Source organism: Acomys russatus, chromosome 7 (genome assembly GCF_903995435.1).
Source record: "Acomys russatus chromosome 7, mAcoRus1.1, whole genome shotgun sequence".
In the NCBI taxonomy this organism is placed as follows: Eukaryota; Metazoa; Chordata; class Mammalia; order Rodentia; family Muridae; genus Acomys; species Acomys russatus.
Window position 1 is genome coordinate 68293893 of NC_067143.1, and position 27985 is coordinate 68321877.

At 43.6% G+C, this 27985-nt stretch overlaps 1 protein-coding gene across 1 annotated transcript; it reads left to right on the plus strand.

The window, feature by feature from the left end:
* The first annotated feature begins 1632 nt into the window (after positions 1-1632).
* On the plus strand, positions 1633-27730 carry Ccp110 (centriolar coiled-coil protein 110). Its single transcript, XM_051149294.1, has 16 exons — positions 1633-1842; positions 3339-3438; positions 4909-5064; positions 7295-7423; positions 10594-12232; positions 15714-15844; positions 16540-16705; positions 17246-17385; positions 17909-18025; positions 21218-21319; positions 21549-21665; positions 22466-22539; positions 23573-23635; positions 24435-24494; positions 24981-25066; positions 27201-27730. Exons 2-16 carry the CDS (start codon positions 3418-3420, stop codon positions 27251-27253), a joined length of 3054 nt encoding a protein of 1017 aa, XP_051005251.1. The 5' UTR covers positions 1633-1842; positions 3339-3417; the 3' UTR covers positions 27254-27730.
* Positions 27731-27985: the final 255 nt, after the last annotated feature.

The window sequence follows — 27985 nt, forward strand, 5'->3', positions numbered from 1 at the left end:
GCTGGCGCCCAACCCTTGGCTAGGTGCCAGGCAAGTCTCGCAGTGACAAGCACCAGATACACATCTTGTTCTTATAGTGGCCTTTCTTGAGATAGGCATTATATCAGAAGACTAGTTTCTATTAACTGCAGAAGGCTTTTCCAGGCACAATCAGACTATAAACGTGAAGGAATTTGGATGATCCCTCATTTTACTGATGACAAAACTAAGGAGTAAAAGAACAATTGTGATATGAAGCTACCTCAGACACTTGCAACTGTGGTGAAAAAACAACAGCAGAACAAAAAACAAAAAACCTACTGGGTTTAGGATGACCATGAAATCTCCAAAGATGATTCATTCATATTCTTTCATTTTCTGTGTTTGTCTCTCTGTCTCTCTCCCTCTCTCTCTGTTTCTGTCTCTGTCTCTGTTTCTCTCTCTCTCTCTCTCTCTCTCTCTCTCTCTCTCTCTCTCTCTCTCTCTGTCTCTCTCTCTGTCTCTCTCTCTCTTCTCTCTCTCTCTCTCTCTCTCTCTCTCTCTCTCTCTCTCTCTCTCTCTCTCTCTCTCTCTCTCTCTCTCGTGTGTGTGTGTGTGTGTGTGTGTGTGTGTGTGTGTGTGTACTAGCATGCAGATGTTTGTATATGCATATGGAAGTCACAGTTCAGCACTAGGTGTTGAACCTCAGGCACCATCTTGGAGCTTCTTCAAGTAGGCTAGCCTAGCTCACCAGTAAATCTGGGAAACTTGTCTGTCTCTACCTCCTTAGCATGAGATTACAAGGGTGAGCCGACACTGTACCCACTGAGTATCTCCAGCACACCCTTTCCCCTGTTAGAGATTTTTGTCCCAGGTGCTGTAGGAGAATTTTCTCAGGTCTGCCTCACAGCCACTTGTGGTATGTGCTTTGAAACTCCTGCTGTACATATACAAAAATAAGCACTGAAGATAAAGCTCAGTCACAGAATAGATACGGTGTCATTAAATCAAAAAAGCTGGCAGTAAGTCATTTAGATAAGAACAAACAAAAAAAGGCCTGGTGCGGTGGTGCGCGCCTTTAATCCCAGCGCTGGGGAGGCAGAGGCAGCGTTCGAAGGCTAGCCTGGTCTACAAAGCGAGTCCAGGACAGTCAATAGAAAAACCCTGTCTCAGGGGGAAAAAAGAAAAAAGAAAATTGTGGATCCCTCTCTCCCTCTCCTCAACCCCGCCAACTTGAACCTGTTACCTTTTCCTCTGGACACTTCTCCCCACTGATCTGCAAATGAGCATAAATATATTAAGGTTTTGAGTTGGCATCTGGTATTTAGCAACATTTTTCCTTATAGAGAAAACGTTTTTGGTGAATACTGTACATTTTCCATCGACCAAACAGAAAGAGGAGAAAGAGGCTATCTCTATACAGATAAGCAAAACAAACAAACAAAAACAAGACAAAACCAAAAATGCCCGCCAACTTCAGCAACACTTCTGGGGATTCAGGCCCTAAGGAGAATTCCTATTGACATTTATAGCCAGAGGTGAAGACTACTTTTCCCAGTGTGCATCTGCCTTCCGTAAAGATCATGTCATCAATTTCTTAATCGCAATGCACCTTGGGGATTGTAGTCTACGAAGGCCCAACCGCTTCAACTGCCCGCCAAACTGCCACCGGAAGTACCGGCCCTGAGGGGTGGAGTTGAGTAGGTGGTGGCGGCAGCCGTTGCCAGGATCCCGCGTTGCCGCCTGAGGGACCCGTAATATGGCGGGGAGAAGGAGAAGGCGGCGGCGGCGGACTCAGATGCGCTCCGTCTGAACAGACGAAGCCTTTACTTCTTGAGGAGGCCGGTCCACGGGCAGAGAAGCTGACCAGGCAGTGGGTACCAGGTGTGTGCGAGAGGGCCGGGGTCGCCTTTCTTACGGGTCCAGGCTCGCGGAGGGCTGGGGGTCGGCATTGGTGTCCCGCGGAGCAGAAGGCAGGCGTTCTCGGCCCGGCTTACCTTCCCTGGCTCACGAGCCCACGCAGGCACCGGGAGTGGGGAGGCTGGAGATGAAGATTGGGCCGGGGGTGTGTGGGGGGGGGGGAATGCTTGGATGCTGGCTCCGCCCAGAGGAGCATCCTGCGCTGAAGAGTAGGCACAGGACGTGGAGCTTCTGCTTGGTGCAGGAGAGGCTGGGGCTCCTCCCTTGGCGCAGGAGGTGCAGGCGTCCCCCAGGGTGTGCACTGGCCATTTCTGAACGCTGGTTACCACAACCAAAGGCCCTAGGAGCGCTGTTTGCTCCACCTTTGGCACTCTGGGGCATCAGCAGGAGGATAATGAAGCTAGTTCTCTCGAGCACCCTTGATGCCCCTGTTAGGTGATTCCCACCCTTTTGTTCCTTCCTAACCTAGAGATGGATTTGGAAGGAAGCCCTCGTCCCCTTTTTCATGTTTTCAGGTGACATTTGAGTCTTAGCAAGAACCAAACATTGTCTCTTTTCTCCAGGATGGTGATAAAAACCATCACCATTATCCCTTCCATTAGGAGAGCAGCGCCCACTTACTGATGCTCTCAACGTCCTACATACAGTGCTCCTGGTTGCTGAATGCGCTTTTAGCTCCCTAGCTTCTCATAAAATCGCCTCGAGACAGATGTTCACTTTAAAGACAGAGAGCTGATGCGAAGGGATGATGCTAGCTTACCACTAATGTACAGCTGTATGCGCCTAGATAAAAGATCTTTAACCCTTTACTGACTTTATTGGAAGTTTGCATATTTGTGGAAACTTAGTGGTAAGCGGCCGGCCAGGAAGATGTGCTGCCTTTGCGTTTCCCTTCAGTGACAATTCTGGCAGAGTACTGGTTATGAATGAACAGATGGGAGCCATGAGTCTTTAGGGCTTGCCAAGAGGCTCATTGGACAAAGGTCAGTCATACTTAGGTATGAATGGAGTAGAAAAGGCATGCCTGGACCTGCTGAGGCTGGTATGCATGTAAGTGGACCATGGACCAGTAATGCCTGATGGTAAAGTATGGGGCAGTAGATTTGTGGTTGGGATCACCTTGTCATCAAGGCTCCTTTAAAATAAAACATTGCTCGCAAGTGGGAACCGTGGTGTGAGAAAGGTAGTGCCCTCTTGCACAATCATGGAATTGGGACTCCCTCTCTCTAATGACCGCTTTTGTAGTTGAGAGGCACCTACTTCTCTGGGAATACAGCTGTTCCCAAAGCTGCCAACCTCGGAATTCTCTTCGTTGTTCCCAAAGCTGCCAACCTCGGAATTCTCTTCGTTCTGCCTGGCTTGCTTTATGTTGTTTGATCTATTTGCCCTAATTAATTTATTCAGTAATTGTATAAAGTGCCTACCATGTGCTGATACTGTTCTGTACCTTGGGTATTCAGTGAGCAAGACTGAGGGGATACCTGTTCTTATGGAGCTTCCATTTCGGTGGAAGAAGACACAGAAAACTCACGGAAGTAAATGAGGTCATTTCAGATAGTGGTAAGTGCTACGGAAACTGGGAAACAGCAGGGTACCATGATAGTGTTGGAGGCAGGGGAGTTAGGATGGGATGACTGGAGAAGGCGTCTTTGAGGAGGGGACATCTAAGCTGAAACTGGTGGGCTAGAGAGGCCCAGTCACGCTCCAAGTCATTTGGTGCTCTCTCCAGGCTCTGTCTTAGCACTGGAGCGTGGCTGTCTCGTTTGTTGCCCTCTGTAAGTTATTGTCACTGTACCTTTGGAGTGTCTAGGGGTGTGCGTGGGCCACTGAGGGAAGTGACTAACTTCCTGCAACAGTGAGATATCTCTAGGATGCTGGCACAAGAAAAGTAAAACTAATGAGGGCGTTTATGTCCTTAACTTTCTCAGACTTTTGAGTTTCTTGCTTTCTGTGCAAATGCAAAGAAATTATATAACATCATTTGTACTCCCTTTAATGGTGCATATAAAAGGGTGTGGTTTTTTTAAAAAGTAATTTAGCAGAAATGGATTTATTGAGACTTTTTTTTTTACATCTCATGTACTGCAAATTTTGGTTAAGGTATTGTGTTATAAGTTGTTAAAATGATTGTGTCATAAAGTGTTTTGTTGCTTCTTAGTCTTACTTTAAAAAAAAAAAAAGTGAACATAAGCATCCAAAACAGTCTCAACACTCAGAACCAGTTGTTTCTTTGAAATTAATCTTGCTTGGCATAAATGGAAGAAATAGAAGCACCAGAGTGGAGAGAGGCTTTGTTCAGTGGTTGCAGTAGCTCTGGTTTTCATGATCTAATCAGAACTCTGAGTGAGTTTTCTTCAGTTCTAACTGTACTCTGGGGTTTCCTGGATCTTTAATATGTGTTTATGGGGGTGGGAAAAATATGAATTCATATGTTGTATAACTTAAGTCTTCAGAGGCCCAACAGGGCACTGTGTTGCTTATTTCCTGGCTGCACGGCCCATATTATGGACTGAATTTCCTAATGGTCTGAAAATGAACATTTACGGGTATTACTGCATTGGGAGTTCTCTTTCCACAGTTGACTAGGTCCCTCGCTTGTTCATGATTATGATAATGTTCCTTTTGTTAATTTTCTTTGCTTACAGGAGCACAATGCTATGTAGCACAGGCAGTCAGCAAATACTTAGTATGTGCTAAAAAGACAGCACTTGCTGGCTCATCCATCTGGTTATCTAGGATTTCCATAGCCTCATAGTTTTCTAGAAATTGTGAAATTACTGGACCGATTGTTTTAAATTGCTTAGTGACCTTTCAGGCTTTCAAGCTATAAAATAAGTTAGTACCAGAGCCAGTAGATTTTCTGTTTTCTGCCTCTGGCTGAGTTGGTTGGTATCCATGGCATCAAAATGAAGCCTTAAAACGCACAGGCAGAGAATTCCAGGAAGCATTTGAGTAGTCCAGTACTCTTGGGTAATAAATAAGTAAGGTGTTTTGGTCAGCACACTACTAATAGCAGTTTCTTTTTCCTAGTGCAGAGGTGAGAAGATGGAGGAGTATGAGGCATTCTGTGAGAAAGCACTTGCCCGCGTCCAGGAGGCATCGCTGTCCACAGACAGCTTCCTGCCCGCCCAGGGAGACAGCATCTCCCTCATCCGCTTCCACGGGGTGGCTGTGCTTTCTCCACTGGTAAACTTAGTAATTATCTATTATTTGTTAAAGGTTTCTTCATTCTTAAGCATGTACACACATGAGTGCAGGTGCCCAAGGAGGCCAGCGAGCCTGGGAGCTGGAGTGAGAGACCACATAGGAGCTTTTTGCTTTGTTTTGTTTTTGTTTTTGGAGACAGAGTTTTTCTGTGTAACAAGAGCTCTCACTGTCCTGTACTCACTTTGTAGGCCAGGCTGGCCACAAACTCAAAGAGATCCTCCTGCCTCTGCCTTCCGAGTGCTAGGATTAAAGGCATGCACCACTGTGCCCAGCCATGTAGGAGCTTTAAACTGAACTCTGGTCTTCTGGAAGAGAAGTGTACCCTTAACTATCTCTCCAGCTCCCTTACTTGTTTTAAAATAACTTAAAATATAGTAAATGACTAATGCAGCTCACTGAAAAGCAAATGGAAGATTTATAAACCACTGACAATATGCCTAATGCTTTTTCATAATTAGAGAAATACAATAGAAAATGAGTTAGCAGTTTTTGCCTATTGAATTTGCAATGATCTCATAGGATTTTGTGCTTTTTGTTTTTGTTTTCCTTGAGACAGGGTTTCTCTGTGTAATAAGAGCTCTAACTGTCCAGGACTCGTTTTGTAGACCAGGCTGGCCTTGAACCCACAGAGATCTGCCTGCCTCTGCCTCTCTGGGATTAAGTGTGTGTTTCACCAGGCTTGGCTGGACTTTGTGTTTTTATGTTATGGGGAAAATGAATGTTTAATACACTTTATCAAAAAAGTAAGTTTAGGTTTTTTGGCAAGCAGTTTGGTAATATTTATTAAATTTAACTGTTTATAACTTTTGACACAGCAATTCTCAGGAAGAATAACTTACTGATGTGTTCAAATAAATATGTACAAGTTATAATAACATCACTTAAAATAACCAAAGATTTCTAGATATGGTGGCACACGCCTTTAATCCCAGCACTCAGAGGCAGATATATGAGAGTTCGACGCCAGCCTCATCTACAAAGTGAGTTCCAGGACAACAGGGCTGTTTATATAGAGAAACTCTGTCTTGAAAACAAAAACAAAAAAGGGGCTGGGCGTGGTGGCACACGCCTTTAATCCCAGCATTTAGGGGACAGAGGCAGGCGGATTGCTGTGAGTTTGAGACCAGCCTGGTCTATAAAGTGAGTCCAGGACAGCCAAGGCTACACAGAAAAACCTTGTCTTGAAAAACAAAAAAAGAAAAAGATAGCAAAAATATTGTCAACCTAAATGTCCATTAATAATGGACTAGCTTAGCCATGTCCATTGTATACATTTCATGTACCCATTGAAGTGAGTGAGGCAGATCTGAGAGTGCTGTTGTAGACAGGGTGCTGTTAGAGGCAGCTGGGACCCTTCTGGCCTGCGTTGACATCAGTTTGCCACTTTTTCTGGGCAGAACTTGTAGTCCACTCCATTATCTTAAATGGGAATGCAGACAGTGAGTACTGACCTCATAGTGCTTTTTGGGAATTAAGTGAATATGTGTAAAATGTTTCGTCTAGTCCCTGGATCATAGGTGGCATTTACTATATATTAACCATTTGCAATTTTAAAAAAAGGATGGTATGTTCTTTATTTGACAAGAGGTAAGAGACTAGAAGAGAGTGGAGAAGATACATTAGTTATCATTGACAATTTGATTTTTTAACTATGTGACTGTATTTAAAATCAGAGCTAAATAAGTTTTAAATTTATTTTTGTTGTATGAGCATTAAAAGATCAATCTTTTCTGCCAGCATTTTGTAGTGTACATTGTAAGCACAGAAAGGTTGGAAGGTAACACAGTGACAACCCATACCCTACTACTCAGGTTCACTCTGAGGTGAACTCTTTGGACATATTTTAAAGGAAGTAGAGAGGTGACATGTGTAGTGACAAGATTCTGAAGTGAGACATCCGAAGTCAGAAACTGTCAGGTGAAGCATTCAGCAGCAGCTCACAGGGTAATCTTGCCTGTCATTTAAAGAATTTGAGAAGTGAGTAAGAGCCTGATTTTCAGTGGGAAGTAAGCTACATTCAGTGATATGCACAGGTCCAACTTGACAGAGCTGGAGTGAAATACATGGGTTACATCTGTGTGACAGTCACTTGAGGTCCTCAAACCCCAGACACTGCTTAGATGCTTTGTACAGGGTCTCTGGTGTTCTGATCCAAACTTGCCGATTTGATTCTTTTACCACTGACTTGCATGTTTATGATGTCTTACAGCTTACCATTGAGAAGAGAAAGGAAATTCAACAGGAAAAGCAGAAAGCGCTTGATGTACAAACAAGAAAGCAGGCCAGTAGGAAAAAAGCCTTACTGACTCGTGTCCAGGAGATTCTTGACAATGTTCAGGTGTGTCATCAAACTCTTTTAGGTTGAAATAAGTAAACACTGATGACAGCTTTTCAGAAAAGCTGACTGACTGCTAAGTGTGCCTTAGTTTTATGTTTGAGTATAATTTGTTGGAGAGAATCCATTTGTTTGTTAGTACTGCCCAGTACTTGAATCAGAGGGGGTCCTTAGACAGTGGCACTATACACTGGGTATAATTGCTTATTGTCTGTCTTGTGACTACAAACTGAATTCTCAGTGTCAGAGATGATAGAATTGCCCATTGTGGGTAACCCCTGAACTAATCAAACTCTTTAGTAAAGAACCTTCTTCTTCTCTGCTAAAGTAAATAATTGCCTCCAAGTGTGTGTGTGTGTGTGTGTGTGTGTGTGTGTGTGTGTGTGAAAGTTTTGCTCTTCAGTATGAAAAATATCCCATCTAGATTAAACAAATAGGCTTTGTTTAATACAAATATCCCCAGACTCAAACTGAAATAATTTAAACAACAATATCTACACTTTTGGGAATTATTGTTATTTAAATTAACTCAGGTTTATGTAAACAGTTTGTTTAAGGTTTGGATTATTTTATGCTAAAAAGAAAAACCAATGATTTAAGTGGGACAAGTAATTTCTGCCATACATAAGACTTTTGCTTTTTCATAATTTCCAGGGTTTGTACTTTGCCTCTGTGACTCCTGCTGGATGGCCAAGAGTAGTGAGCCTTAGGATATTTCCACTAACTACTGCCCTTGTTTCCTTGTGTGGTCGTATGTAGTGTGGGTAGTAGATTTTTAATTTGCAGATTATAACTACTCTCCATATTGGTTAGTGTACAGTAGTTTATTGACTTACTGGATGTGTCCTATTATTACAAAAATGGCAGTGTTCTGCATCTAATCCATGGGGAGGATCAAATTACTATTAGCTGAGTATACTAATGAAATTACTCTTGAGTCCCAGAACTTTCGGTTTAGAAAAGCATATGCAACATCAACTGTAGTGAATTGTGTGTATGGACAGAGGTTTCCTGGACTACAAATAGATGGGGGCGGCTCTTTTATCTTTGAAACCTATGGCCCAGTCATGTATTTAGCTTGTCTAACCTAACCCTACCCCACTGGCACACTAAGGACATGGCTCTTGAGCATCAAAGACGTGAGCTATGGAAAGTGTTCTGCGGCAGAATGATCTGTCTTGCTTATGCCTGGGCCATGTCCATGGATCCCAGGCATGTGCACTTCTTTGTCACCAAGTGTACGCGCATTGTTTATTGCATAGCATCTGGAGACCATTATGTGTCTTGGGACTTATGAGTGAAACTGAAGTGCCGTATAGTCTAGCAAAACAAAACAAAACAAAACAAAAGCCCGTACAAAACAACCACAGCAGATTTTTAGCACCAAGGATATAATGAGCTCTCACTTCCCCTGCATGGTCTCTGAGGTACAGTTATTCTCACCGTGATGTCTCAGTTGTTGACCCCTTGTCTGAAAACATACTCACCCCACAGCTTGCTGTCTTCACCAACTGTCAGTTGATCTAAGTAAAGCTTCGTAAGCTGAGTTCTAAGTTGAGACTTTTTAATTTCTAGTAAAATAAACTACATAGATGAACTATTATTTACTCCAGAAATGCCTCATCTTATGGGGAGGGTTGCTTTAAAGCGAAAGCATTTTTTCTCAGCTGGTATACACAGAAGACTGACAGAGAGAAGGGCCCTCTGCCAAGTAGAGGCAGGATGGTGGTCTCAGGAACCAAAGCTCCTAAAATACCTTGTTTTGTTTTGCTTTTAAGGCAGGATCTGACTAGGTAGTCTTGGCTGGTCTTGAACGTATAGCAGCTTTTTGCCTCTGCCTCTGGAGTTCTGGGATTAAAGGTCCATTTCACCAGGCTAACACCTTTAAAGAGTCTATTTTTATGTTCTGCTTCCATGTATGTCTGTACAACATGTGTGTGCCTGCACAGGCCAGAAAAAGGCATTAGATCTAGAACTAAAGTTACAAATGGTGAGCTGTGGTGTGTGTGCTGGGAGCCGAATTTGGTGCCCTGCGAGAGCAGCAACTATCTTAACTGATGAGACATCTCTCTAGCCCCTTGTAGGGAGTTTTTTAGGAGATTCTTGATTAAGCATATGGGAGGCGGGAGGGTTATTTTTGCTTAATCAATGTCTTTTTTGTTTGTTTTTGGTTTTGGTTTTGGTTTTTCGAGACAGGGTTTCTCTGTGTAGCCTTGGCTGTCCTGGACTCACTTTGTAGACCAGGCTGGCCTCGAACTCACAGCGATCCACCTGCCTCTGCCTCCTAAGTGCTGGGATTAAAGGCGTGTGCCACCACGCCCAGTGCTTAATCAATATCTTATACAGGTTGCTTTTGTTTTATAAGTGCCTATGTAAAGCATTTGCTTACTTAGTGTTTACTGCACATGCCATTATTGTTGGGAGATGACCTGTCTCAGGAGTAGTTGCCGTTATTAAAAATGTATGACCAAAGGAACTTACAGACATTGCTTCTGTCCCAGGGTAAACTGTGTGTACTCATATTTATCTCAGAATTGATCTTTTTTTTTTTTTTTCTTTAAATAAATAAGATAGGATAATCAATGAATTTCTTTGGTGGTGATTTGATCTTTATGCAATCAAGGATATAGAAACTGATGGTTGTGGGTTTTTTGTTTGTTTGTTTTGTCTTTTTGAGACATAGTTTCACTCTGTAGTCTAGGGTGGTCTTGAACTTAAAGCATTTCTCCTGTCTCAGTCTACTGAGTGCTGAGATAACAGGCATGAAACATGCTTTGTGTTCTCAAATATTAGAACTCTAAATCTTTCTGTTTTATTGTAGAAAACAGTGAAATCTAAGGATCTTTTGAGGTGGTGGCGCACGCCTTTAATCCCAGTGCTTGGGTGGCAGAGGCAGGAGGATCTCTTGAGGTCAAGGCTAATCTGGTCTACATAGAGAGCCTCTGTTTCAGCCTTGGCCGTCCTGGACTCAATTTGTGGACTAGACTGGCCTCGAACTCAACAGCAATCTGCCTCCCTCTGCCTCCCTGAGTGCTGGGCATGCACCACTACTCTCGGCTCAAGAGCCTGTCTTAAAAACAACACAAACGACTACCACATCAAAGCCCCAAACAAAGGCTTTTTTTTTTTTTTAAATGATGGAAAAATAGTAATTTTTAATTGTCCCTTTCCAGGTTAGAAAAGCACCAAATGCCAGTGATTTTGACCAATGGGCGACAGAAAACATTTACTCTAATCCAGAAGTCAGAGACTTGAATGTTCCCGCGACAGGTCCAAACAGCTTGCCAAGCGCTGCTGAGCACTGTGCTTCAGTAGAGCTTGAAGAGATGACTGGACTTTTGCCTGTGGATGATGAGGACCCACATGACCCTAACAGGAGGGGCCGGCCTAGAGACTCAGAAGGCTCTGCTTCTCTGAAGTGGTGTGAGAGTCCAGACAGCAGGCAGGCAGAAAACGGAGCTGCTCCAAGGCTCTCGGCAGCAAGCTCACAGGAGAAGCTGGTTTCTGATGGTCCCCTCTTAGCAAAGGAAGGACAGGGCCCATCAGGCTTGGCTGACATCACTCCAGATCCCTACATAATGAGCCTTCAGAATCTAATGAAAAAGTCAAAGGAATATGTGGAAAGAGAGCAATCTAGCAGGAGTCTGAGAAGTAGTGCTAAGAGAAGTGTTAATGAAAGTCATTCAGACAAAGAAAATGACGCTGCTAAAGCTAGTGACTGTGCAAAGGAGAAGGCCCCGCCCATGCCCCTAAGCAGGCATTGTGACTCCATCATCCCTGACAAACCAAGCCTTAATAAGTCAAACGTCCTCCTCCAAGGTGCTTCTCAAGCAAGCAGCATGGGCACACCAGATTCAGCTAGCTTTTCTAAAGTAGACCCACCTGTCGGAACTGGACTGCCCACTGTTCCAGATGCTGAGTCAGAATTTAAAGTTGTTACTGAAAACAAAGTTTTGAAAAGTCTTACAGGTCCGTATGCCAAATTACCTAGTCCAGAGCCAAGTACGAGTCCTACAGTGCATCGAAGGCGGTCCAGGCCATCATCAGCATGTCAGATCCTTATAAACAACCCAGTAAATGCCTGTGAGCTAAGCCCAAAGGGAAAGGAAGAGACAGTGGGTAGAACACCAGCTGCTGCTGAAACAACAAATGAATCTGAAATTGTGCCAAAGTCATCGACTGATTTAACAGGAGTTTCATCAAGCAAGGTTTCTGCTACCAAAATTGTATCTGACACCACAAGGGATATGGTTGTGGGTAAGCCAAGTGAGGTGTATCAGGCTTTAGAGACTCAATTAGACAATAAAGTCACTGTTGAGCAATCTGCTATGGAAGGGCCCTTCATGCCTGATGAGATGGGAGTCCAGAAAGTGGACAGTACTTGTATGGCTGTGCCCAGTTTGCATGAACTACATGCCACCAGTCAGTGTGTAACAAGTCAAACCTTGGAAGATATGTGTGGACTCAAGTCAGCCAGTTTGTTAGCAAAAAACTCCTGCAATTTACAAATGGAACTGAATAAATCTTATGATGTGAAGAACCCATCTCCCTTACTTATGCAGACCCAGAATTCCAGACAGCAGATGGACACCCCTCCAGTCCCCTGTGGAAACGAACAGTTTTTGGATAACAGTTTTGAAAAAGTTAAGCGGAGACTTGATTTAGATATTGACAGTTTGCAAAAAGAGAATTGTCCTTACATTATAACAGCTGGAGTGGCTGAGCAGGAGAGGGAACATCTGCCAGAAAGAAGATACCCTAAGGGATCCATCTACATTAACAAGAATAAGATGCTAGGAACTAGCCCCAAAGGTAAGAAAACTTAGAAGTGATTGTGAAATAAATTGTCCTGTGTGTGTAAGGCTATTCAGTTTCATTGATCTTGCTAGAAAACATAGCACCTGCTCACCGCCCTTTGTTAGAATTTTTTCAAGAAAGGGTTTCTCTGTGTAGCCCTGACTGTCCTGGAACTTGCTTTGTAGACCAGGCTGGCCTCGAACTCAGAGATCCGCCTGCCTCTGCCTTCTGAATGCTAGGATTAAAGGCGTGTACCGCCACCTCCAGGCTTGTTAGGATTTCTTAACAACTGAATGATGAGGCTTTCGTAGACCATGCTGTAGAAAATAGTATTGGTTTCACAAACACTTCACAGGAAACATAATCGTATTCTCATGAGTTAACCCCGGGCCCCCTGACCTATGAGGGACTTGCCATATACTTGCCTCTGGTGCAGCTTTACCTCAGACCCACTGGAGTGGCATAAGGAGGCTCTGGTGGTGACTGCAGCAGCTTAGTGGTGAACATGGCTTCAGGTTTCTACTGCATCCAGTTTTATACCATCTTGTTAATACATGTTTTTTTGTCTTTATTGTTGCTTTTGTTTATCATGGTTTGTAACTTAAGTAAGTTAAGTTCTTTAAACTTAGGGCAAAAATAAGTTTAGGACAGAATACTTAAAACCACCTTTATATAAAAACAAACACAGAAACAAAGCTGGGCTGTGGTGACACATGTCTTTAATTCCAGCATTTGGGAGGCAGAGGCAGGTGGACTTTGAGTTCAAGGCCAACCTGGTCTACAGAGCAAGTTCCAGAGCAGCCAGAGTTACACAGAGAAACACTGTCTCAAAACAAACAAACAAAACCCACCTTTATGAGAGTCTTAAAACCACTCTGTAGGTGAGTGAGGTAACATAGACATTTAATCCCAGCACTTGGGAGGCAGAGGCAGGTGGAGGGAGCTCTGGAAGTTTGAAGTCAGCCTGGTTGGCTCAGCCTGCTATGGCTACCTTGTCTGCAGAAAACCAACACTGAAAATACTCCCCTCCACCAGAGCACAAAAACTGTTTGGTATCTAGGGAACCAGCTTGAATTCTCCAAGCAGAGAACCTTGCATGGGTGAAGGTTGCCTCAGTGAATGTCAAAAGAAGCCATTTGCCAGGCCAGAATGGTGTGGTTTAGTAAGCATAGGGGATGAGGCTAGTCGTGCAGGTGGCTGGGAGCAGCAAGAATAAGTAAGGCAGATAGCACAGCGCGGCTGCAGCTGCCCACAGCTGTGCCGTTTCATGTTGAGGGTTCCTTGTTAGCCAAATGGACTCTTAACAGCACTGTTGAACTGAGGGGCTGTAGTTTAAAAAAGAAAAAAAAGGACATACAGCCAAGGCTACACAGAGAGACCCTGTCTTGGAAAACCAAAAAAACAAACAAACAACAACAAAAAATGCACATGAACAAATGCAACTTGTAGGTGAATAAAATATTTTTAGGGAGCTGGGCATGGTGGTGCATGCCTTTAATCCCAGCACTCAGGATTCAGAGGCAGGAGGATCTCTGAGTTTGAGGCTAGCCTGATCTATAGAGTGAGTCCAGGACAGCCAAGGCTACACAGAGAAATCCCTTCTCACAAAACAAAATGAAACAACAACAAAAATATATGTGTAACAAATGAAAGGAAGACTATAGCAGTAAGATGCTAGCATATCATGCTTGCTAAAATCAGTGGTGACAGACTAGCATGCTGGTGCACATATTTAATCCCAGCACTCTACAGTTCAAGGCCAGCCTGGTCTACATAGCAAGTTCCAGGCCACTTAGGAACTTACGTGGTAAGACCCTGTATCAAAAAAATGACTAGGAAAGAGTGCTTTTTCAGTAGATCCATAAATATGTACTTACTATATTGTGTGATGCTTGCTAACTCAATATTTCAAAATGTTTCTCCAAGTTAGCCTGCATAATCATAATGATCCCTCCTTTGGTGTTTTGAGATAGGGTTTCACTGTGTAGCTTTGACTGTCCTGGACTTGCTTTGTAGACCAGACTGGCCTTGAACTCACAGAGATCCTCCTGTCTCTGCCTCCTTGAGTGCTGGGATTACAGGTATATGCCACCATACCTGGCTGCTTCTTCTTCTTCCTCTTCTACCTCCTCCTCTTCTTCCTCCTTTTCCTCCTCCTCCTCCTCTTCCTCTTCTTCTTCTTCATCATTATTATTATTTTGTAACTAAAATCTAGAGTTTTAAGGTCTCTAAACTAATAAAAGTTGTTTTTTTTTTTTTAAAGATTTATTTATTATGTGCTCTGGCTGCATGTACACCTGAAGGCCAGAAGAGGGCATCAGATCACATTATAGATGGTTGTGAGCCACCATGTGGTTGCTGGGAATTGAACTCAGGACCTCTGGAGGAGCATTCAGTACTCTTAACCTCTGAGCCATCTCTCCAGCCCTGATAAAAGTTTATAACCATCCAAATGACTTTTTCTTAAAAATGAAACAAGAGGAGCTAGAGAGATGTCTCAACAGTTAAGAGCACTGTCTGATTTTCCAGAGGTCCTGAGTTCAATTCCTAGCAACCACATGGTAGCTCACAACTATCTGTACTGGGATCTGATGCCCTCTTCTGGCATGCAGGTATACATGCAGATAGAACACTCATACACATTAAATAAATAAACAAATCTTTAAAAATAGCAAAATAAAGCAAGAGGCTGGTCTCAGTTGTAAAGTGCATACATGGCAATCATAAGGACCCAAGTTCGGAGCCTCAGCACACGTAAAGCCAGACATAGTAGCTTGCAAAGGTTACAGACATAGGTGACACATGGGGCCCTGGTGCTGGTGAGGTGGACACAGACAGGTCACTCAGGCTCACTGGGCAGCTAGTATAGCTGAGTCTGAGCTCTGGGTCCTGGGAAGACTGTTTCAAAACATAAGGAAGAGAGCAACTAAAGACTACTGATGCTGATGTCTGGCTTCCACATGCACACACATGAAAACACATGTGTATTCTGTAACGTACAAAAACAAAAGAAAAGCAGAGGTCTGGGAGAAAGACAGAAGAGTGCCTAAGGAGATCAGAGAACATCCTGTTCCGTGGAATTAGAGCTACAGGCAGATGTGGGCTATCTGACGAGGGTGCTGAGAGCCTAATCCGGGGCCTCTGGATGAGCAGTGAGTGTTCTTAATCTCTGCTGTCCTCAGCCCTGAGGACCACATCTTAAAGCTAGTCAGGCTTGGGGGGCTCTTGATGAGACATGCTGGCTTGGCTCCAGCGGTCCATCAAGAGAGCTGTTGACTGAGTGGGAAGGTGAGCAGGTGCAGTCATGTTCTTATTGAGTAGTGTGAAAGAAGGGCAGAGGCCAGTGAGGTGGCTCACAGTGCTGAAGTGCGGATGCCTGGCTTATATGTGAGGACTACCCTCTGGTCAGAAGCAAAGCGTAAGCTGATGGCAGAAAATAGGAGCTGGTAGCCTGTCCATGAGTTTGCTCCATTTAAGAGCACATGTTTCTTTTCAGAAGGCCAGGAAATACTGAAAAGCAAGATGTTAGCTTTTGAAGAAATTCGGAAGAGACTAGAGGAGCAGCATGCCCAGCAGTTATCACTCCTCATAGCTGAGCAGGAGAGGGAGCAGGAACGGCTGCAGAAGGTGAGGCACTGAGACGGGATGGGCTAGCAATCAGGAGTTACAGTGTATGTGTGTGCGTGTGTGTGTGTGCGTGCGTGCACGCGCGCGGTTTCCCTCTGCGTATCTTACTCTAAGGTGGTCATTGATTTTGATGTGTGGATAGTATTTTGTGGTCAGAATGTGAAGTCTAACATTTAGGTCCTTACCTAAAACCACGGAGTCATTTGTGAACGAGTACCTTACTGAGTCCTTTTTTTCCCCCCAAGACAGAGTTTCTCTGTGTAGCCTTGGCTGTCCTGGACTCACTTTGTAGACCAGGCTGGCCTCGAACTCACAGAGATCCACCTGCCTCTGTCTCCCAAGGCTGGGATTGCAGGTGTGCGTCACCACGCCTAGTCCTTATTTGAATCCTTAATCTAGAATTCCTAATATTTTAGAAATAGATGCTGAATATACATTTTTCAAGAACAATATCATAAAGATACTTGTTTCGTGATTATTATAGTCATATCCCATTTTAAATTCAACTTAAAGAAAAAAACCTAACATTTTAAAAAGTGAAATCAGTGAAACAAGTTGTCATAATTTGAGGGAGGAAAACCTGGGATAAACAACTGTGTTTTCTTCATTACACATACTTTTGGGATGAGCCTTCAGTGACAGTATGAGGTATCATTAAAGGATCTAGCGTGCTGGGATACATGGTCATTTTGCAGGAGATAGAAGAGCAGGAGAAGATGCTGAAAGAGAAGGCGGGGACGGCGCTGGGTGTCCATGACTTGAACAGTGCGCTGGAGCTGGAGTGGAGAAAAAGAAGTGATTCTGCTCTGCTAGAAACGATGCTGTCCCAAGTGGACTCGCTCCAGACTTCCAACAACTCTGGTAGATTTTTAAGACTTGTTTTCCACTTGAAAGTTATTGTGTAGTAAGCTATTTTAACCATACCTTCCTTCTAGTAATTTAACGCCCATTCACTCCTGTTTGCCAGCTGCTTAGCAGCCATGGAAAATGACATGATACCGGATCCAAGACCGCAGAGCAGGTGCTCATGAGAAGAGTCACCTTAACAGAGAGAACAGGCAGCTGGGCCCAGAGCCTGGCTGCTCATTCATGCAGCAGGTGACATGCTCAAGTGACAATAGCTGGTTATCTCCCGAGTGATCTGAAATTACCTCTAATTCCCCAGTAGTAGTTAAGAGCTTTCAATAGCATCAGTTATACTGAGAGTCTGTTTGTCTTGAAAAGCTCCATCTGGCACAGAAGCTGAATGTCCGTGGCTATTTTATTTCTGCATTTGGGTCAGTTTCTGAGGTAGTTGTTCCTCATCGAGTGTCGTGTTTATTACAGCACATTAGGTATTCTGATGATGTGATATCCAGCATGATGCCGTAGGTCACTATAGAGTCTACACTGTTCCTCTAGGTTTCACAAATTCTGCCCTGCAATACAGCTTTGGCTCTGCAAGTGAAGCACCGTTCTACCTCTGGGGATCACTGACTGGTGGCGTGACCAAACTCTCAGTAACAAGGCCTTTTGGAAGGGCCCAAGCGAAATGGTCTCAGGTGGGCAACCTTGATATGTGTCCATCAATTATCTTACGTGTTTGTTTATTGGGGGACGCACACTTCACAGTATAAGGAACAGGACACCTGTCAGAGTTAGTTCTCCCCGTCCATCTTGTGTGTCCGAGGGCCTGGTGGCTGGTGGCTTTACCTGTCCATCTTGTGTGTCCGAGGGCCTGCTGGCTGGTGGCTTTACCTGTCCATCTTGTGTGTCCTAGGGCCTGGTGGCTGGTGGCTTTACCTGTCCATCTTGTGTGTCCTAGGGCCTGCTGGCTGGTGGCTTTACCTGCCAGGCATCTCACCAAACCAGTTTATCTTTTTAAAGAACTCTGCCATTTTAGGTTGTATACTGAATATCAATTCATTATTTTTTTGCCATGCACTAAGTAGCTTAGCTTTTGGCACAGATGAAACTACAGGAGCAAATGTCTAGGAAGGAATTTTAGCTGGTGGAGATAGATTAAGAGTCATAATTGGCTATGGAACTAGGATTCTTAAAGCATTGTGTGTAATTTCTTTCTAGGTTTTTAGTCCAGAAATACAAGCAAAATTTAACAAAATAACTGCTGTGGCAAAAGGATTTCTTACTCGTAAGCTTATGCAAACAGACAAACTGAAGCAGCTTCGACAAACCGTAAAGGTAAGATCATTGAAATTCCTTGTTCATCACTTCGCTTCAGCCTTCCAACAGCTGAGCTCAGAATTCAGATCAAACTTTCTTAGTTACTGTAATTCAGTTGATTTAAGTCTGATTACTTAGATTTTTTTCTAGATTATTGCTCCCCCCACAAAGATAGTTGTGTGGAATGCTCATTTCCAGGCATGGCATGGTTGTTGCACTTCTTTTTATTTATGTGTGTGTGTGTGTGTGTGTGTGTGTGTGTGTGTGTCCACAGGTTCCTGATCATCACTCTCCACTTTACTACCTTAAGACAGGGTCTTTCAGTGAGCCTACAGCTGACCTGGGAGGCAGCAAGCTGAGGCAGTGTCCTGTCTCTGCCTTCCCTAGCACTAGCTACAGACCACATGATCACACCTAGCTTTTTATGGGTGCTGGAGCTTTGAACTGAGGCTCGTATCCTTGTACAGGGAGTGTTCTTACCTTCTGAGCCGTCCTCCCAGCCCCTACTGCGCTCTTGAGCTTGTAGTTGTGGTTATGGACACAAAATGTGTGTAAGATTAGCCCCACCAGTACCCTGTCATGAAGATGGGAGGTGCTTGTGAAGCCACGCCTCTCTTTGCCGATTTATACAGTTAAGGGTTGATGGGTGATGGAGGGACATTTTCTTCCTGGTGCAGCCACTAGTAAAGTGCCCATGCTCTTGTAGCAACCCTAGTGAAACTCACTGGGCCACAAAAGAAAAAAAAAAAGAAAAAGAAAAAAAGAAAGAAAGAAAGAAAAAGAAAAGAAAAGAAAAAAAATTAAAAGTAGGAGAGGAGCTAATGAAGAAAGGGAGGGGTTGGTAGGTGGGGGAGAGACCATGAGGGTGACAAGGATGTGAATATAGTAAAAAGAAATTTTGAGCATGTATAAAAGTGTCATAATGAAACCCAAAATATTTATAATTAATATATTGAAGATGGCTCAGTGGGCAAAGGTGTATGCCACCAAGACTTAACAACCTGAGTTTGATCCCCAGCACCTACATGGAAAAAGAGAACCAGCTTCCCCCAAGTTGTCCCCTGATTTTTGCATATGAACTGTGGCATACCCTCTGTATGACACACACACACACACACACACACACACACACTAAAATGTAATTAAAAAGCAAAACAAAAACACTCAAAAGCACTTTTTTGGGGGGAGGTATTTTGAGACAGAGTTTCTCTCTGTAGCCCTGACTGTCCTGGAACTTATCTGCCTCCCAAGTGGCCCCACATTTTTTAAAAAAAAGAGACTTAGAGATGGTTATCAGTTAAGAGCTTTTGTTGTTTATTTTAACCAGGAGGGCCTAATAATGCTTATTAGCAGGCATATATATTATTATTACGTCATTATAACCTGCTAGCAGTCCATCAAGACACAGACACCTGTTATATTTTAAAATAGCCTTAGTTAACCTGGGGCAGGGCAAACATTAATCCTCTAAACTACTTCCCATAGTGGGGCAGGTATATACCTGCCCCAATCCCATGCCATCTGCTTCTAATAATTTCTATTAAGATGCCTCCCATCCATAATCCCATATACTTGTTAATGTTCTTCGTCTGGGCCAAATCCTCCATCCACGCTGGCCGTGTGTTTCTCTTTCATCTAACCCATGGCGGCCTTCTTCCCCAGTCTCTTTTTTTTCTCACAATTCTCTGTCTCCCCAGCCTGGGAACCTTAGCCACACCTATCCCATTTGCCCTGCCCAGGTGATGGCCTTTTATTGGTTAAAAGGTGGGTCACAGAGACAGCAAGTAGGAATTAGCATCAAAACACATCAGACCAACCTCCAACAAAGAGCACTGGCCTTTTTTTCCCAGAGAACTGGGGTTCACTTCCCAGCATCCACATGGTGGGTCACAACTGCCTGTAACTCCCATTCCAAGAGCTCTAATGCTCTCTTTTGGACATCATGGGCACACATGTGGTGCACTTGACATATAAAGTAAATCTACTTTGAAGAAGGAGCAAGAGCAATGTAATATAGAAGCCCTAGGTTTATGTGTTAAGTTAGCACAAAGATAAATGCATTTTTACTATTTCAAATGCTTGAGAACTTTCTCCCAGTTTCACTTGTTCTGTTACAGAAAACTAATCTGAGAGGTGGGAAAACAAGCCTCCACCCCTACAGCAGGCTGAACCCAGACAAAGGACCACAAAGTTAGTCCTAGCACTGCACCAGTGGCAGGGTGTGTGGCTGCCATCTGCCAAGAGGCTCATGGAGATGCCTGAGTTAGTAAATTTAGGTCTTGGATTAATAGGAGACTTCTGTGTTGTCCCTATGGGGACTAATAGGGATGGGGATCCCCATGACGTCTTGGGCCTTTTAGGGCTGAGGGTGTCGTTGGGCCCTCGGCAGACATTTCTTAGCTCTTCCCTGTCTCATTTCCATCCAGTCCCTCCTGTGTCCTCCTCTGTAGTTCAGCACACCAGCCTCTGCCTCATGGAGCATAGTGAAGGCAAAGGTGGCAGGCCTGCTTGTGGGGCCTGGGGACAGAAAGCTTTTTTGTGTGTGATAAACTACAGATACCTTGTGGTCTTGTCACCTTTTGAATCAAGGTTATTGTCTCTTCTGCTGGTGACAACTTGAAGGAGCTGGTGTGAGCGAGTTTTAGAAAAGGACTTTAATCACCCACTCCTGAGTGGGCGAAGCCACAGTTCTCTTACACAAAGTATTTACTTTTGGAGACAGGGTCTCATTCTAGCCCAAGCTGGCCTCAAACTCATGGCAGTCCGCCTGCTTCTGCATCTCAAGTGTTGAGTCACAGATATGGCCAGCATTCGCAGCCTGAGCAGTGCTAAGCAGCACGGCCACCTCACTCAGCCTGGCATGCTCATGCTGCCCAGCAACTGCCACTTATCTGCCCCATCCCACCCCAGAATCATAGTGAGCACTCTGCTGAGCCCCGGGCTGTGCTGCGCTGTGCTGGCTGCCTCCCTCTGCTCTACAGTGTGGTTCGGCTTTTTGATAAAAGGTGAAACCTTCCTGAACAGCAAAGCTTCAATGTTTGCAGTCCCTCTGCCATTCTGGGCAGGAGGAGGCAGGGAAACATGGTCAGGGGCTGTGGCTGCTTGATGATGTTATCAGCAATAGTTTTGTGTTGGTAGTAATTTTTTATAAAGAACATAAAAGGAAACTTTCTTCAGAACTGCTTACGAAGGAGCATCTCTTTCTTTCAGGACACGATGGAATTCATGCGCAGCTTTCAGTCAGAAGCCCCACTGAAGAGAGGTGTTGTCTCAGCCCAAGACGCTTCCCTTCAGGAACGAGTCTTAGCTCAGGTAGACGCTGCTGCCCTGCAGGGCCCCAGGGAACTGGTCAGCTCCTGACTGGAGGCCCAGGGCTGGAAATGCATTTCTCTCTACTTTAAACAGGGAAAAAAAGTTTCAGTGAAAACTCCTGTACCCTCTCATTCCAAATGAAAGAAACGCATGCTGTATATGTGACCGCGTTACTAAAGCCCAGCCTCATTGTTTGTGTGTTGACACTATTTTCTTCTTTCACACCTAGTTGCGAGCTGCCCTCTATGGTATTCATGACATCTTCTTCGTCATGGATGCAGCTGAGAGAATGTCAATCCTCCATCATGATCGAGAAGCCCGAAAGGAGAAACTGCTGCGGCAAATGGTATGTGCTGCCCTGGGTCTTTCTGACGGAGAGGTTTTTCTGAGCTTGGGTGATGGAGACTCCGTGTCATTGCCGACAGCTCTGAAGTGAGATGACCTCAGGATTCCCGGCCACTGAGCTGTGCAGTGAGCTCTGTGGGAACCCCTCAGTGAAAGAATCCTAGACTGCATTGGGTTTGAAGGCTGAAACCCTGGCATGTTTTGTTCTAGTCGCTCATAGGAAACCGTCAGCCGCTCCTGAGTGAGTATTATCATCACTTTCATGTAGATTTTGTCATTTTTGAAATCTGAAAACTGGTTCCAAATTTACTCAAAACATTGCATATCGGGAGTGCTGGCTGGCAATCACACACAAAAGTGTAAATAAAGGTAGTGATTTTAACAGCGTTTAAAGTCAGATTACTTAAAGACATTATCTAAGTGACTGGCTGTGTTAGCATGCACTTTTAATGCCAGCAATCAGGAAGCAGAGGTCAGACTGTTGACATAGTGAGCCTCAGGACAGCCAGGGCTCCATAGAGAGACTTTGTCTCAAAAAACAAAACAAACAAAGTTATCTGACTTTTTTGTTTATTTATTTGTTTTTGTTCTTTAAGACGGAGTTTCTCTGTGTAGCTCTAGCTAGCCTAGGACTCACTTTGTAGACCAGGCTGGCCTTGAACTCAAAGAAATCTGCCTGCCTCTGCCTCCTGAGTGCTGGGATTATAGGCGTGTGCCACCACCGCCCACCTCTGGATCATCTTCTATTTTAACGCAGTGCTATTGGTACTAGTCAGCCTCATATTCCTTTTGTACTTGAAGGATAAAATGAAAAGTCCACGAGTGACACTTTCAGTAGCAACACAGAAGTCTCTTGACAGGAAGAAGTTCATGAAGTAAGTTCTATTTGTCACTTTATTATCACCAGTTAATTTTAGTTATCAGCTGGTTCATTTAGTAAGAAATAAGCAGGGGCTGGAGAGGTGGCTCAGTGGTAAGAGCCCTGGCTGCTTTTGCTGAGGTCCAGGGTTTTGTTCCCAGCACCCACTTGGTTGCTCACAACCTGCAAACTCCAGTCCCCAGGGATATATGTCCTTTTTTGGTCTCCATAGATTCTGCATGTACATTTTACACTTAATGGAGTTTAGGCAAAATTCTCATATGCGTAAAGTAAAAAACCAATTAAACTTAGAAAGAAGTAACAATTTGCTTTTCTGTAGTTGAGCTAATAGAAATCCCTCTTTCTCCCTCTTTTTTCAAAAACGGGCTCTCGTCATGTAGCCTTGGCTGGCCTGGAACATACGATGTAGCCTAAATTGCCATTAAAGGTTTCTGCCACCATGCTGGGCAGAAATCCCCCTTTTGATACAGAGATTCGTTAAAATCAGTGGTAAAAGGCTGTTTTGTCACTTGATTAATTATAAATTATTAACAATTAGCTTGTTTGACTGATAGCCAGTCCTTATATTTAAAATTATTTCACCATTTAAATATGTTCCCCACTGATATCTGAAACATATCCTGGGGCAAAAGCTCAAGTCTCAAGTTATATAGTCTAGTAACTTATCATTTAGAAACTTAATTTTATTTTATTTTTTAACATGTATGAATGTTTTGCTAGCATGTAGGTTTGTTCACTTATGTGTCCACAGAAGCCAGAGAGGGTGCTGGATCCCCTGGAACTGGAGTTACAGACAGTTGTTATTGTCATGTGTGCTCTGGGAACCTAACCCAGGTCCTCTGGAAGAGCAGCCAGGGCTCGTAATATCTCATCCATCTCTAGCCCCTGATACCTTTTTCTTGATGTTAATTTTTACTATGCTCAGCACAAACCTTTAGCAGGCTCCTCACTTCTCAATGCCCGTCTGTCATGTGTAAGCTGCTCCCTCTCTTCTCAAACACCTTGTCGTTACCTTTCTATCACGGCAGAGTTGCTGAAATGGGAATGCCAAACAAGAAGTTTCTGCTTAAGCAAAACCCTTCAGAAACAAGGTGGGATATCACTTGATCTCAGTGAGAGACTTTTTTTGTTTTAAAGAAAATTTTATACTGGAAGCTTGCTTTTTTAAAAATACTTTGCTTGGGCTTGAGTAATGGCATAGAGGTTAAGAAGAGCACTGGCTGCTCTTCGAAACGTCCTGAGTTCAATTCCCAGTATCCACATGGTGGCTCACAACCATCTATAATGTAATCTAAATGGCCTCTTCTGGCATGCAGGCAGAGTCCTGTATACACAATAAATACATCTTAAAAACAAAACCAAAAAGTTTTCTCTCCGTCAGTAGGACACTCCTGCTGACTGGAGGAGCTGAGTGAGGCTCAGGGCTCATATTAATGTCTGGTCCTGTTCTGGCCACATGCGGGTCAGGTCGGAGGTTCCTGGCACTGTTTGTAGGACAAGCCATTTCTATCAGAAATTTCAGACAACGGGGAATCTTTGGTACTTGTTTAAAAATTTTAGGATGCTGAGTTAGCACATACAACTTGTTTCCCTCACTTGTAAGATGAGTGTTTCGTCTCATGTTTGAGAAGCTGGCATTCGTAAAGCATGTCAGTAAATTCTGTAAAGCACAGGGATTGTGTGTGTTGGACATTGCTTTCCTGATGAACCCCTGAGGTCTGGTGAGCACAGTGCAAGTCCCATACTAATATGCTTTGGTCAGTTAGCTTTGCCTTGTGATAGCACAGATGGCCTCTAACCTTGCCGTTGTCACCTTTCGCCCACCAAAAGAAAGTTGGGAAAAATGGAATTTGTCTTTTGGAATTAATTTTGCATTTAATTTGTCAACAGAGTCCTTCAGCCAAACCAAGGACAGAATGCACCTGTTCACAGGCTGCTTAGTAGACAAGGGTAAGAATTCCACACACATGGGGATTGCAAACGTTCAAGCCAAGATCAGTTTTGAGACAGAAAAACAATTGTATTGTTCTCTTCAGTGCCGCATGTGCTGTGTGTGCTCCACTGTCTAGCGACAGCAGGCTCTGGTTTTGTGTGCAGAGAGCCTCTGCTGCACTGCTTTGTAGTGTGTCTTAGTGGCCATCTGATGTTGGCATGCTATTTATTACTTTTCATTTCATACCATTTCCTCATTATATGTTTTAATATCTGCTTACTCGTCAAGTACTTTAGCCTCACCCAGTGATTCTCCAGCCAAGTGTGAAGGAGTTGGTCTCTTGCTGAGACACAGCGCAGCTCTCCTGATCGCAGCGTGTGCGTGTGGGACTTGAGTTCTTCTCAGGCTTACTTATGCTTTGAGTAGTCGATGCTGTTCGGATGTTTTCTCTGAAGTGCAGACCTTCATGCAAGTGACTTATCAACTTTTTTATATTCAATTAGAACCCCTAAGACCTCAGTGAAGGGGGTGGTGCAAAGTAGACAGAAGCCTTCACAGAGCAGAGTGCCTAGCCGAGCGCCTGTGTCAGGTGTGTAGCAATGACTCCTGGAGCCCATTCAGCAGTGGGGCGTGCAGTCTTCCTCGCCACCATAACGTTGTCATATTCACAGACATTGTTATTGGGGACCTTTGTCTTAATGTATTTAGTGGCAGCCAGGAAATCTATGAGTTAGGCTGTCTTAATGACTAGTTACTTATATGAAAACATGATTTTTAATTTGGGAAGTTTTGTAGAATTATCCAGGCTTGCACAGCAGCGCCTTTTATAGCTGAGTAGACATGATGATCTCATGTCTCTGGCGTCTGTTCAGCCCCATGGCATTGTCTGCATAAGCAAGGACCACAGTGAATACGCCAGGTGTGTGAGGGAGTCCCAAGCTTCCCTCTGTCAGAAGGGTAAGCCAGTCTCCTAATTTGAGCATTATTCATGGAGGAAACTGAAACTTGTTTTAAAATTCAGTTTATGGTGGCAAGAAAGACCGATTCAGTCTTGAGCTAATCCAAAACTCTTACCAAATGCTTTCATATTTGTTGGTGTTTCGGTTAAGACATTTTGATTATGCTCACTGGATTGTGCAGCCCACGAGACACTTTACCGTGCTGTGCTCTGACTGCTGCCTTTTGACATGCACAGACAGCTTGACTCAGTTCTAATCTCCCCACTAATAAACACTTAGGCAATGCTTATAGCTACATCAGTGAGTGGTTTCCTCCAACATCAGATGAGAAGAAGCAACATTACACCAAGTGATTTTGTTACTGTTACTGTCGTTTTTCATGTTATCACCAGTTGGTCACATAGACTCCAAGAGGGACCGAGTGTCACAGGAGCCCAGCACACTTACGAGATAAGCTTTTGAATCACTGAGTGACATCACTGGGGCTGGTCGGAGAGCCTGCTTGCTTTAGAGTCAGTCAGTTTTCTAAGAACTCAGACCAAACGGCAGCGCTGTTGCTGTGACATTATGTGAAGTGTTAGGATGTTTTCCGTTCCTCTCAGGGTAGTGTTCCACACTGCGCTCCTGGGCGGCTGGAAAATCGTTCAGAGTAAGTATTGCTTTGCCCAGTAGCATCAGTCACCACTGTGACCACTCGCCATGTTTTTTTCTCATGCATTTCATCTCCATGATTTGTCACTCTGAGTCTCTAAGCAAGGAAGCACGCGCTCGTTCCACCGAGGGGCTGCCACTATAAGGGATGAGCTGGCAGTTGCCGTAGTTAATAATGTGTAATGAAGCTCAGCTTTTAAAGCTATTGAAGTTTAACTATATTGCGATGCAGCTAGTAATATAAATACAATCAACATTTACATTCTTTATGTTTTTAGATAAGTAAGATGTCTTGTTTCTGTAAAATTTTATTAATATATGAGAAATGAAAGTTCAGAATTCTCAGTTCTGAACTTTTACATAAGTGGAGAACTTGACATACTGACTAAAATGCTAATTATGAACCCATCATTGCTCTTTAAAAGAATTACCTTATCCTGGCTGATTTCTAATATCGGGTTATGTTTTAATAAATTGGCAGTCATGCTTTGATTTGGTCTACATAGGCATTAAGTTCTTTATTACTAATTGGTTCATAAAAACCATTTGTTTCTGTATGAGGGAATCTCACTTTATATATAGCTTTGATATACGATCTTCCAGGCACAGCCTCCTTACCGATGAGTGCAGCTACTGCACCCAGCTCCAGACATTTGCTTTTGTTAAGGTTGGATATCATTTTCTTAGGCTGACGTTGGATTTTCCAGTGCCTAAGGATGCTGCACAACATTTGAAATTGTAGTTTCTACAAATTAGATTTCAGTCTCTGAGCCTATGCTTAAAGTGTATTTCCTCATGGGCACTGTGTGTGAGAGTGGCTGTACAGTGGATCTGGAAACCACTGACCAAAGTGGAGTAGGAACTGGCAAAACAAAACAAGAGAGCGAGATGAGGTCAGCTGGGTTCTCTGAGTTTGCAGTTCTAGCTGTGTTAGCCGAGGCAGCTGATGGCCAGTGTGTTGGGTTTACTGTCCTTAAAATAAGAGTGACAAGTATCTGCCTCGGAATTAAGCTTAACAACATATTGCTTAGCCCTATGCCTGGCAACTTACTAAATTATATCACAGAAAATGTCTAACCTTGAGGAATAATAATATTTTTGCTCTATTTTTAGGAGCATATGCAGGAAAAATCCAAAGAAAGCGGCCAAATGTTGCGACAATTTAAGAAGACAGCATTCCCTGGGATGAATCAGGAAAGAGGGTGTACTGTTACCCATGGTCCATTCCCTGGCCAGGGCTTTTGACGTAGCCCTGGACTTGGTGTATGCAAGTGAAGGGACAGCAAGGCCTGAGCACTTGTATGTTTAGTCTGGTCAGTTTGGAGATGTCCTGCCTCATTTTCCTACTGATGCTAGCTTGGGTGAAAGTGATTAGCATTTAGTAATTGCCTTGCTTCTGCACTTATCCTATATAACAAACTGTGTGCCCAGAGGCCTACAGTTACCCTTTTTATAAACATAAGAAAACATTTGAACTTATTTTTACGAAGTATTGAACTGATACCCCAATTGTAAATTAACCCTAACACCTAAATTTCATTCGTGACTATATAATGATTGCTGAATTTGGTAAACAACTAGAAACTGTTCTATTCAAAGGGAAATTATTGCAGAAATATATGTTTTGTAATTTTAGACATCCAGAATCCCATATCTGTTGACTTGCAGTGTAACTTCATAGGATGAAACATTTGCCTTGCTAAATCCCAAATAATAAGTGACTGGGGGTTATGGTTTTGGGTAGAAGAACACATTCCCGTGGACTGGCAGTTTTACAGAAGTGTGAGGCTTCATGGATGTTACTATTAGGTATAGGTAAACTAGATTATAAGCACTTTCTTGGAAGGTGGGAAGTTCTGAAAGGACAGCACAATTTTCATGAATATAGCAGCTGAGAA

Bases quoted from the DNA above. Each gene is read 5' to 3' on its own strand.
- Ccp110 (XM_051149294.1), top strand. From the start codon at position 3,418: ATGAGGTCATTTCAGATAGTG. The intron at 24,495-24,980 runs GTAAGAATTCCA...ATATTCAATTAG, and splicing joins AGGCTGCTTAGTAGACAAGG to AACCCCTAAGACCTCAGTGA. The intron at 25,067-27,200 runs GTGTGTAGCAAT...CTCTATTTTTAG, and splicing joins TAGCCGAGCGCCTGTGTCAG to GAGCATATGCAGGAAAAATC.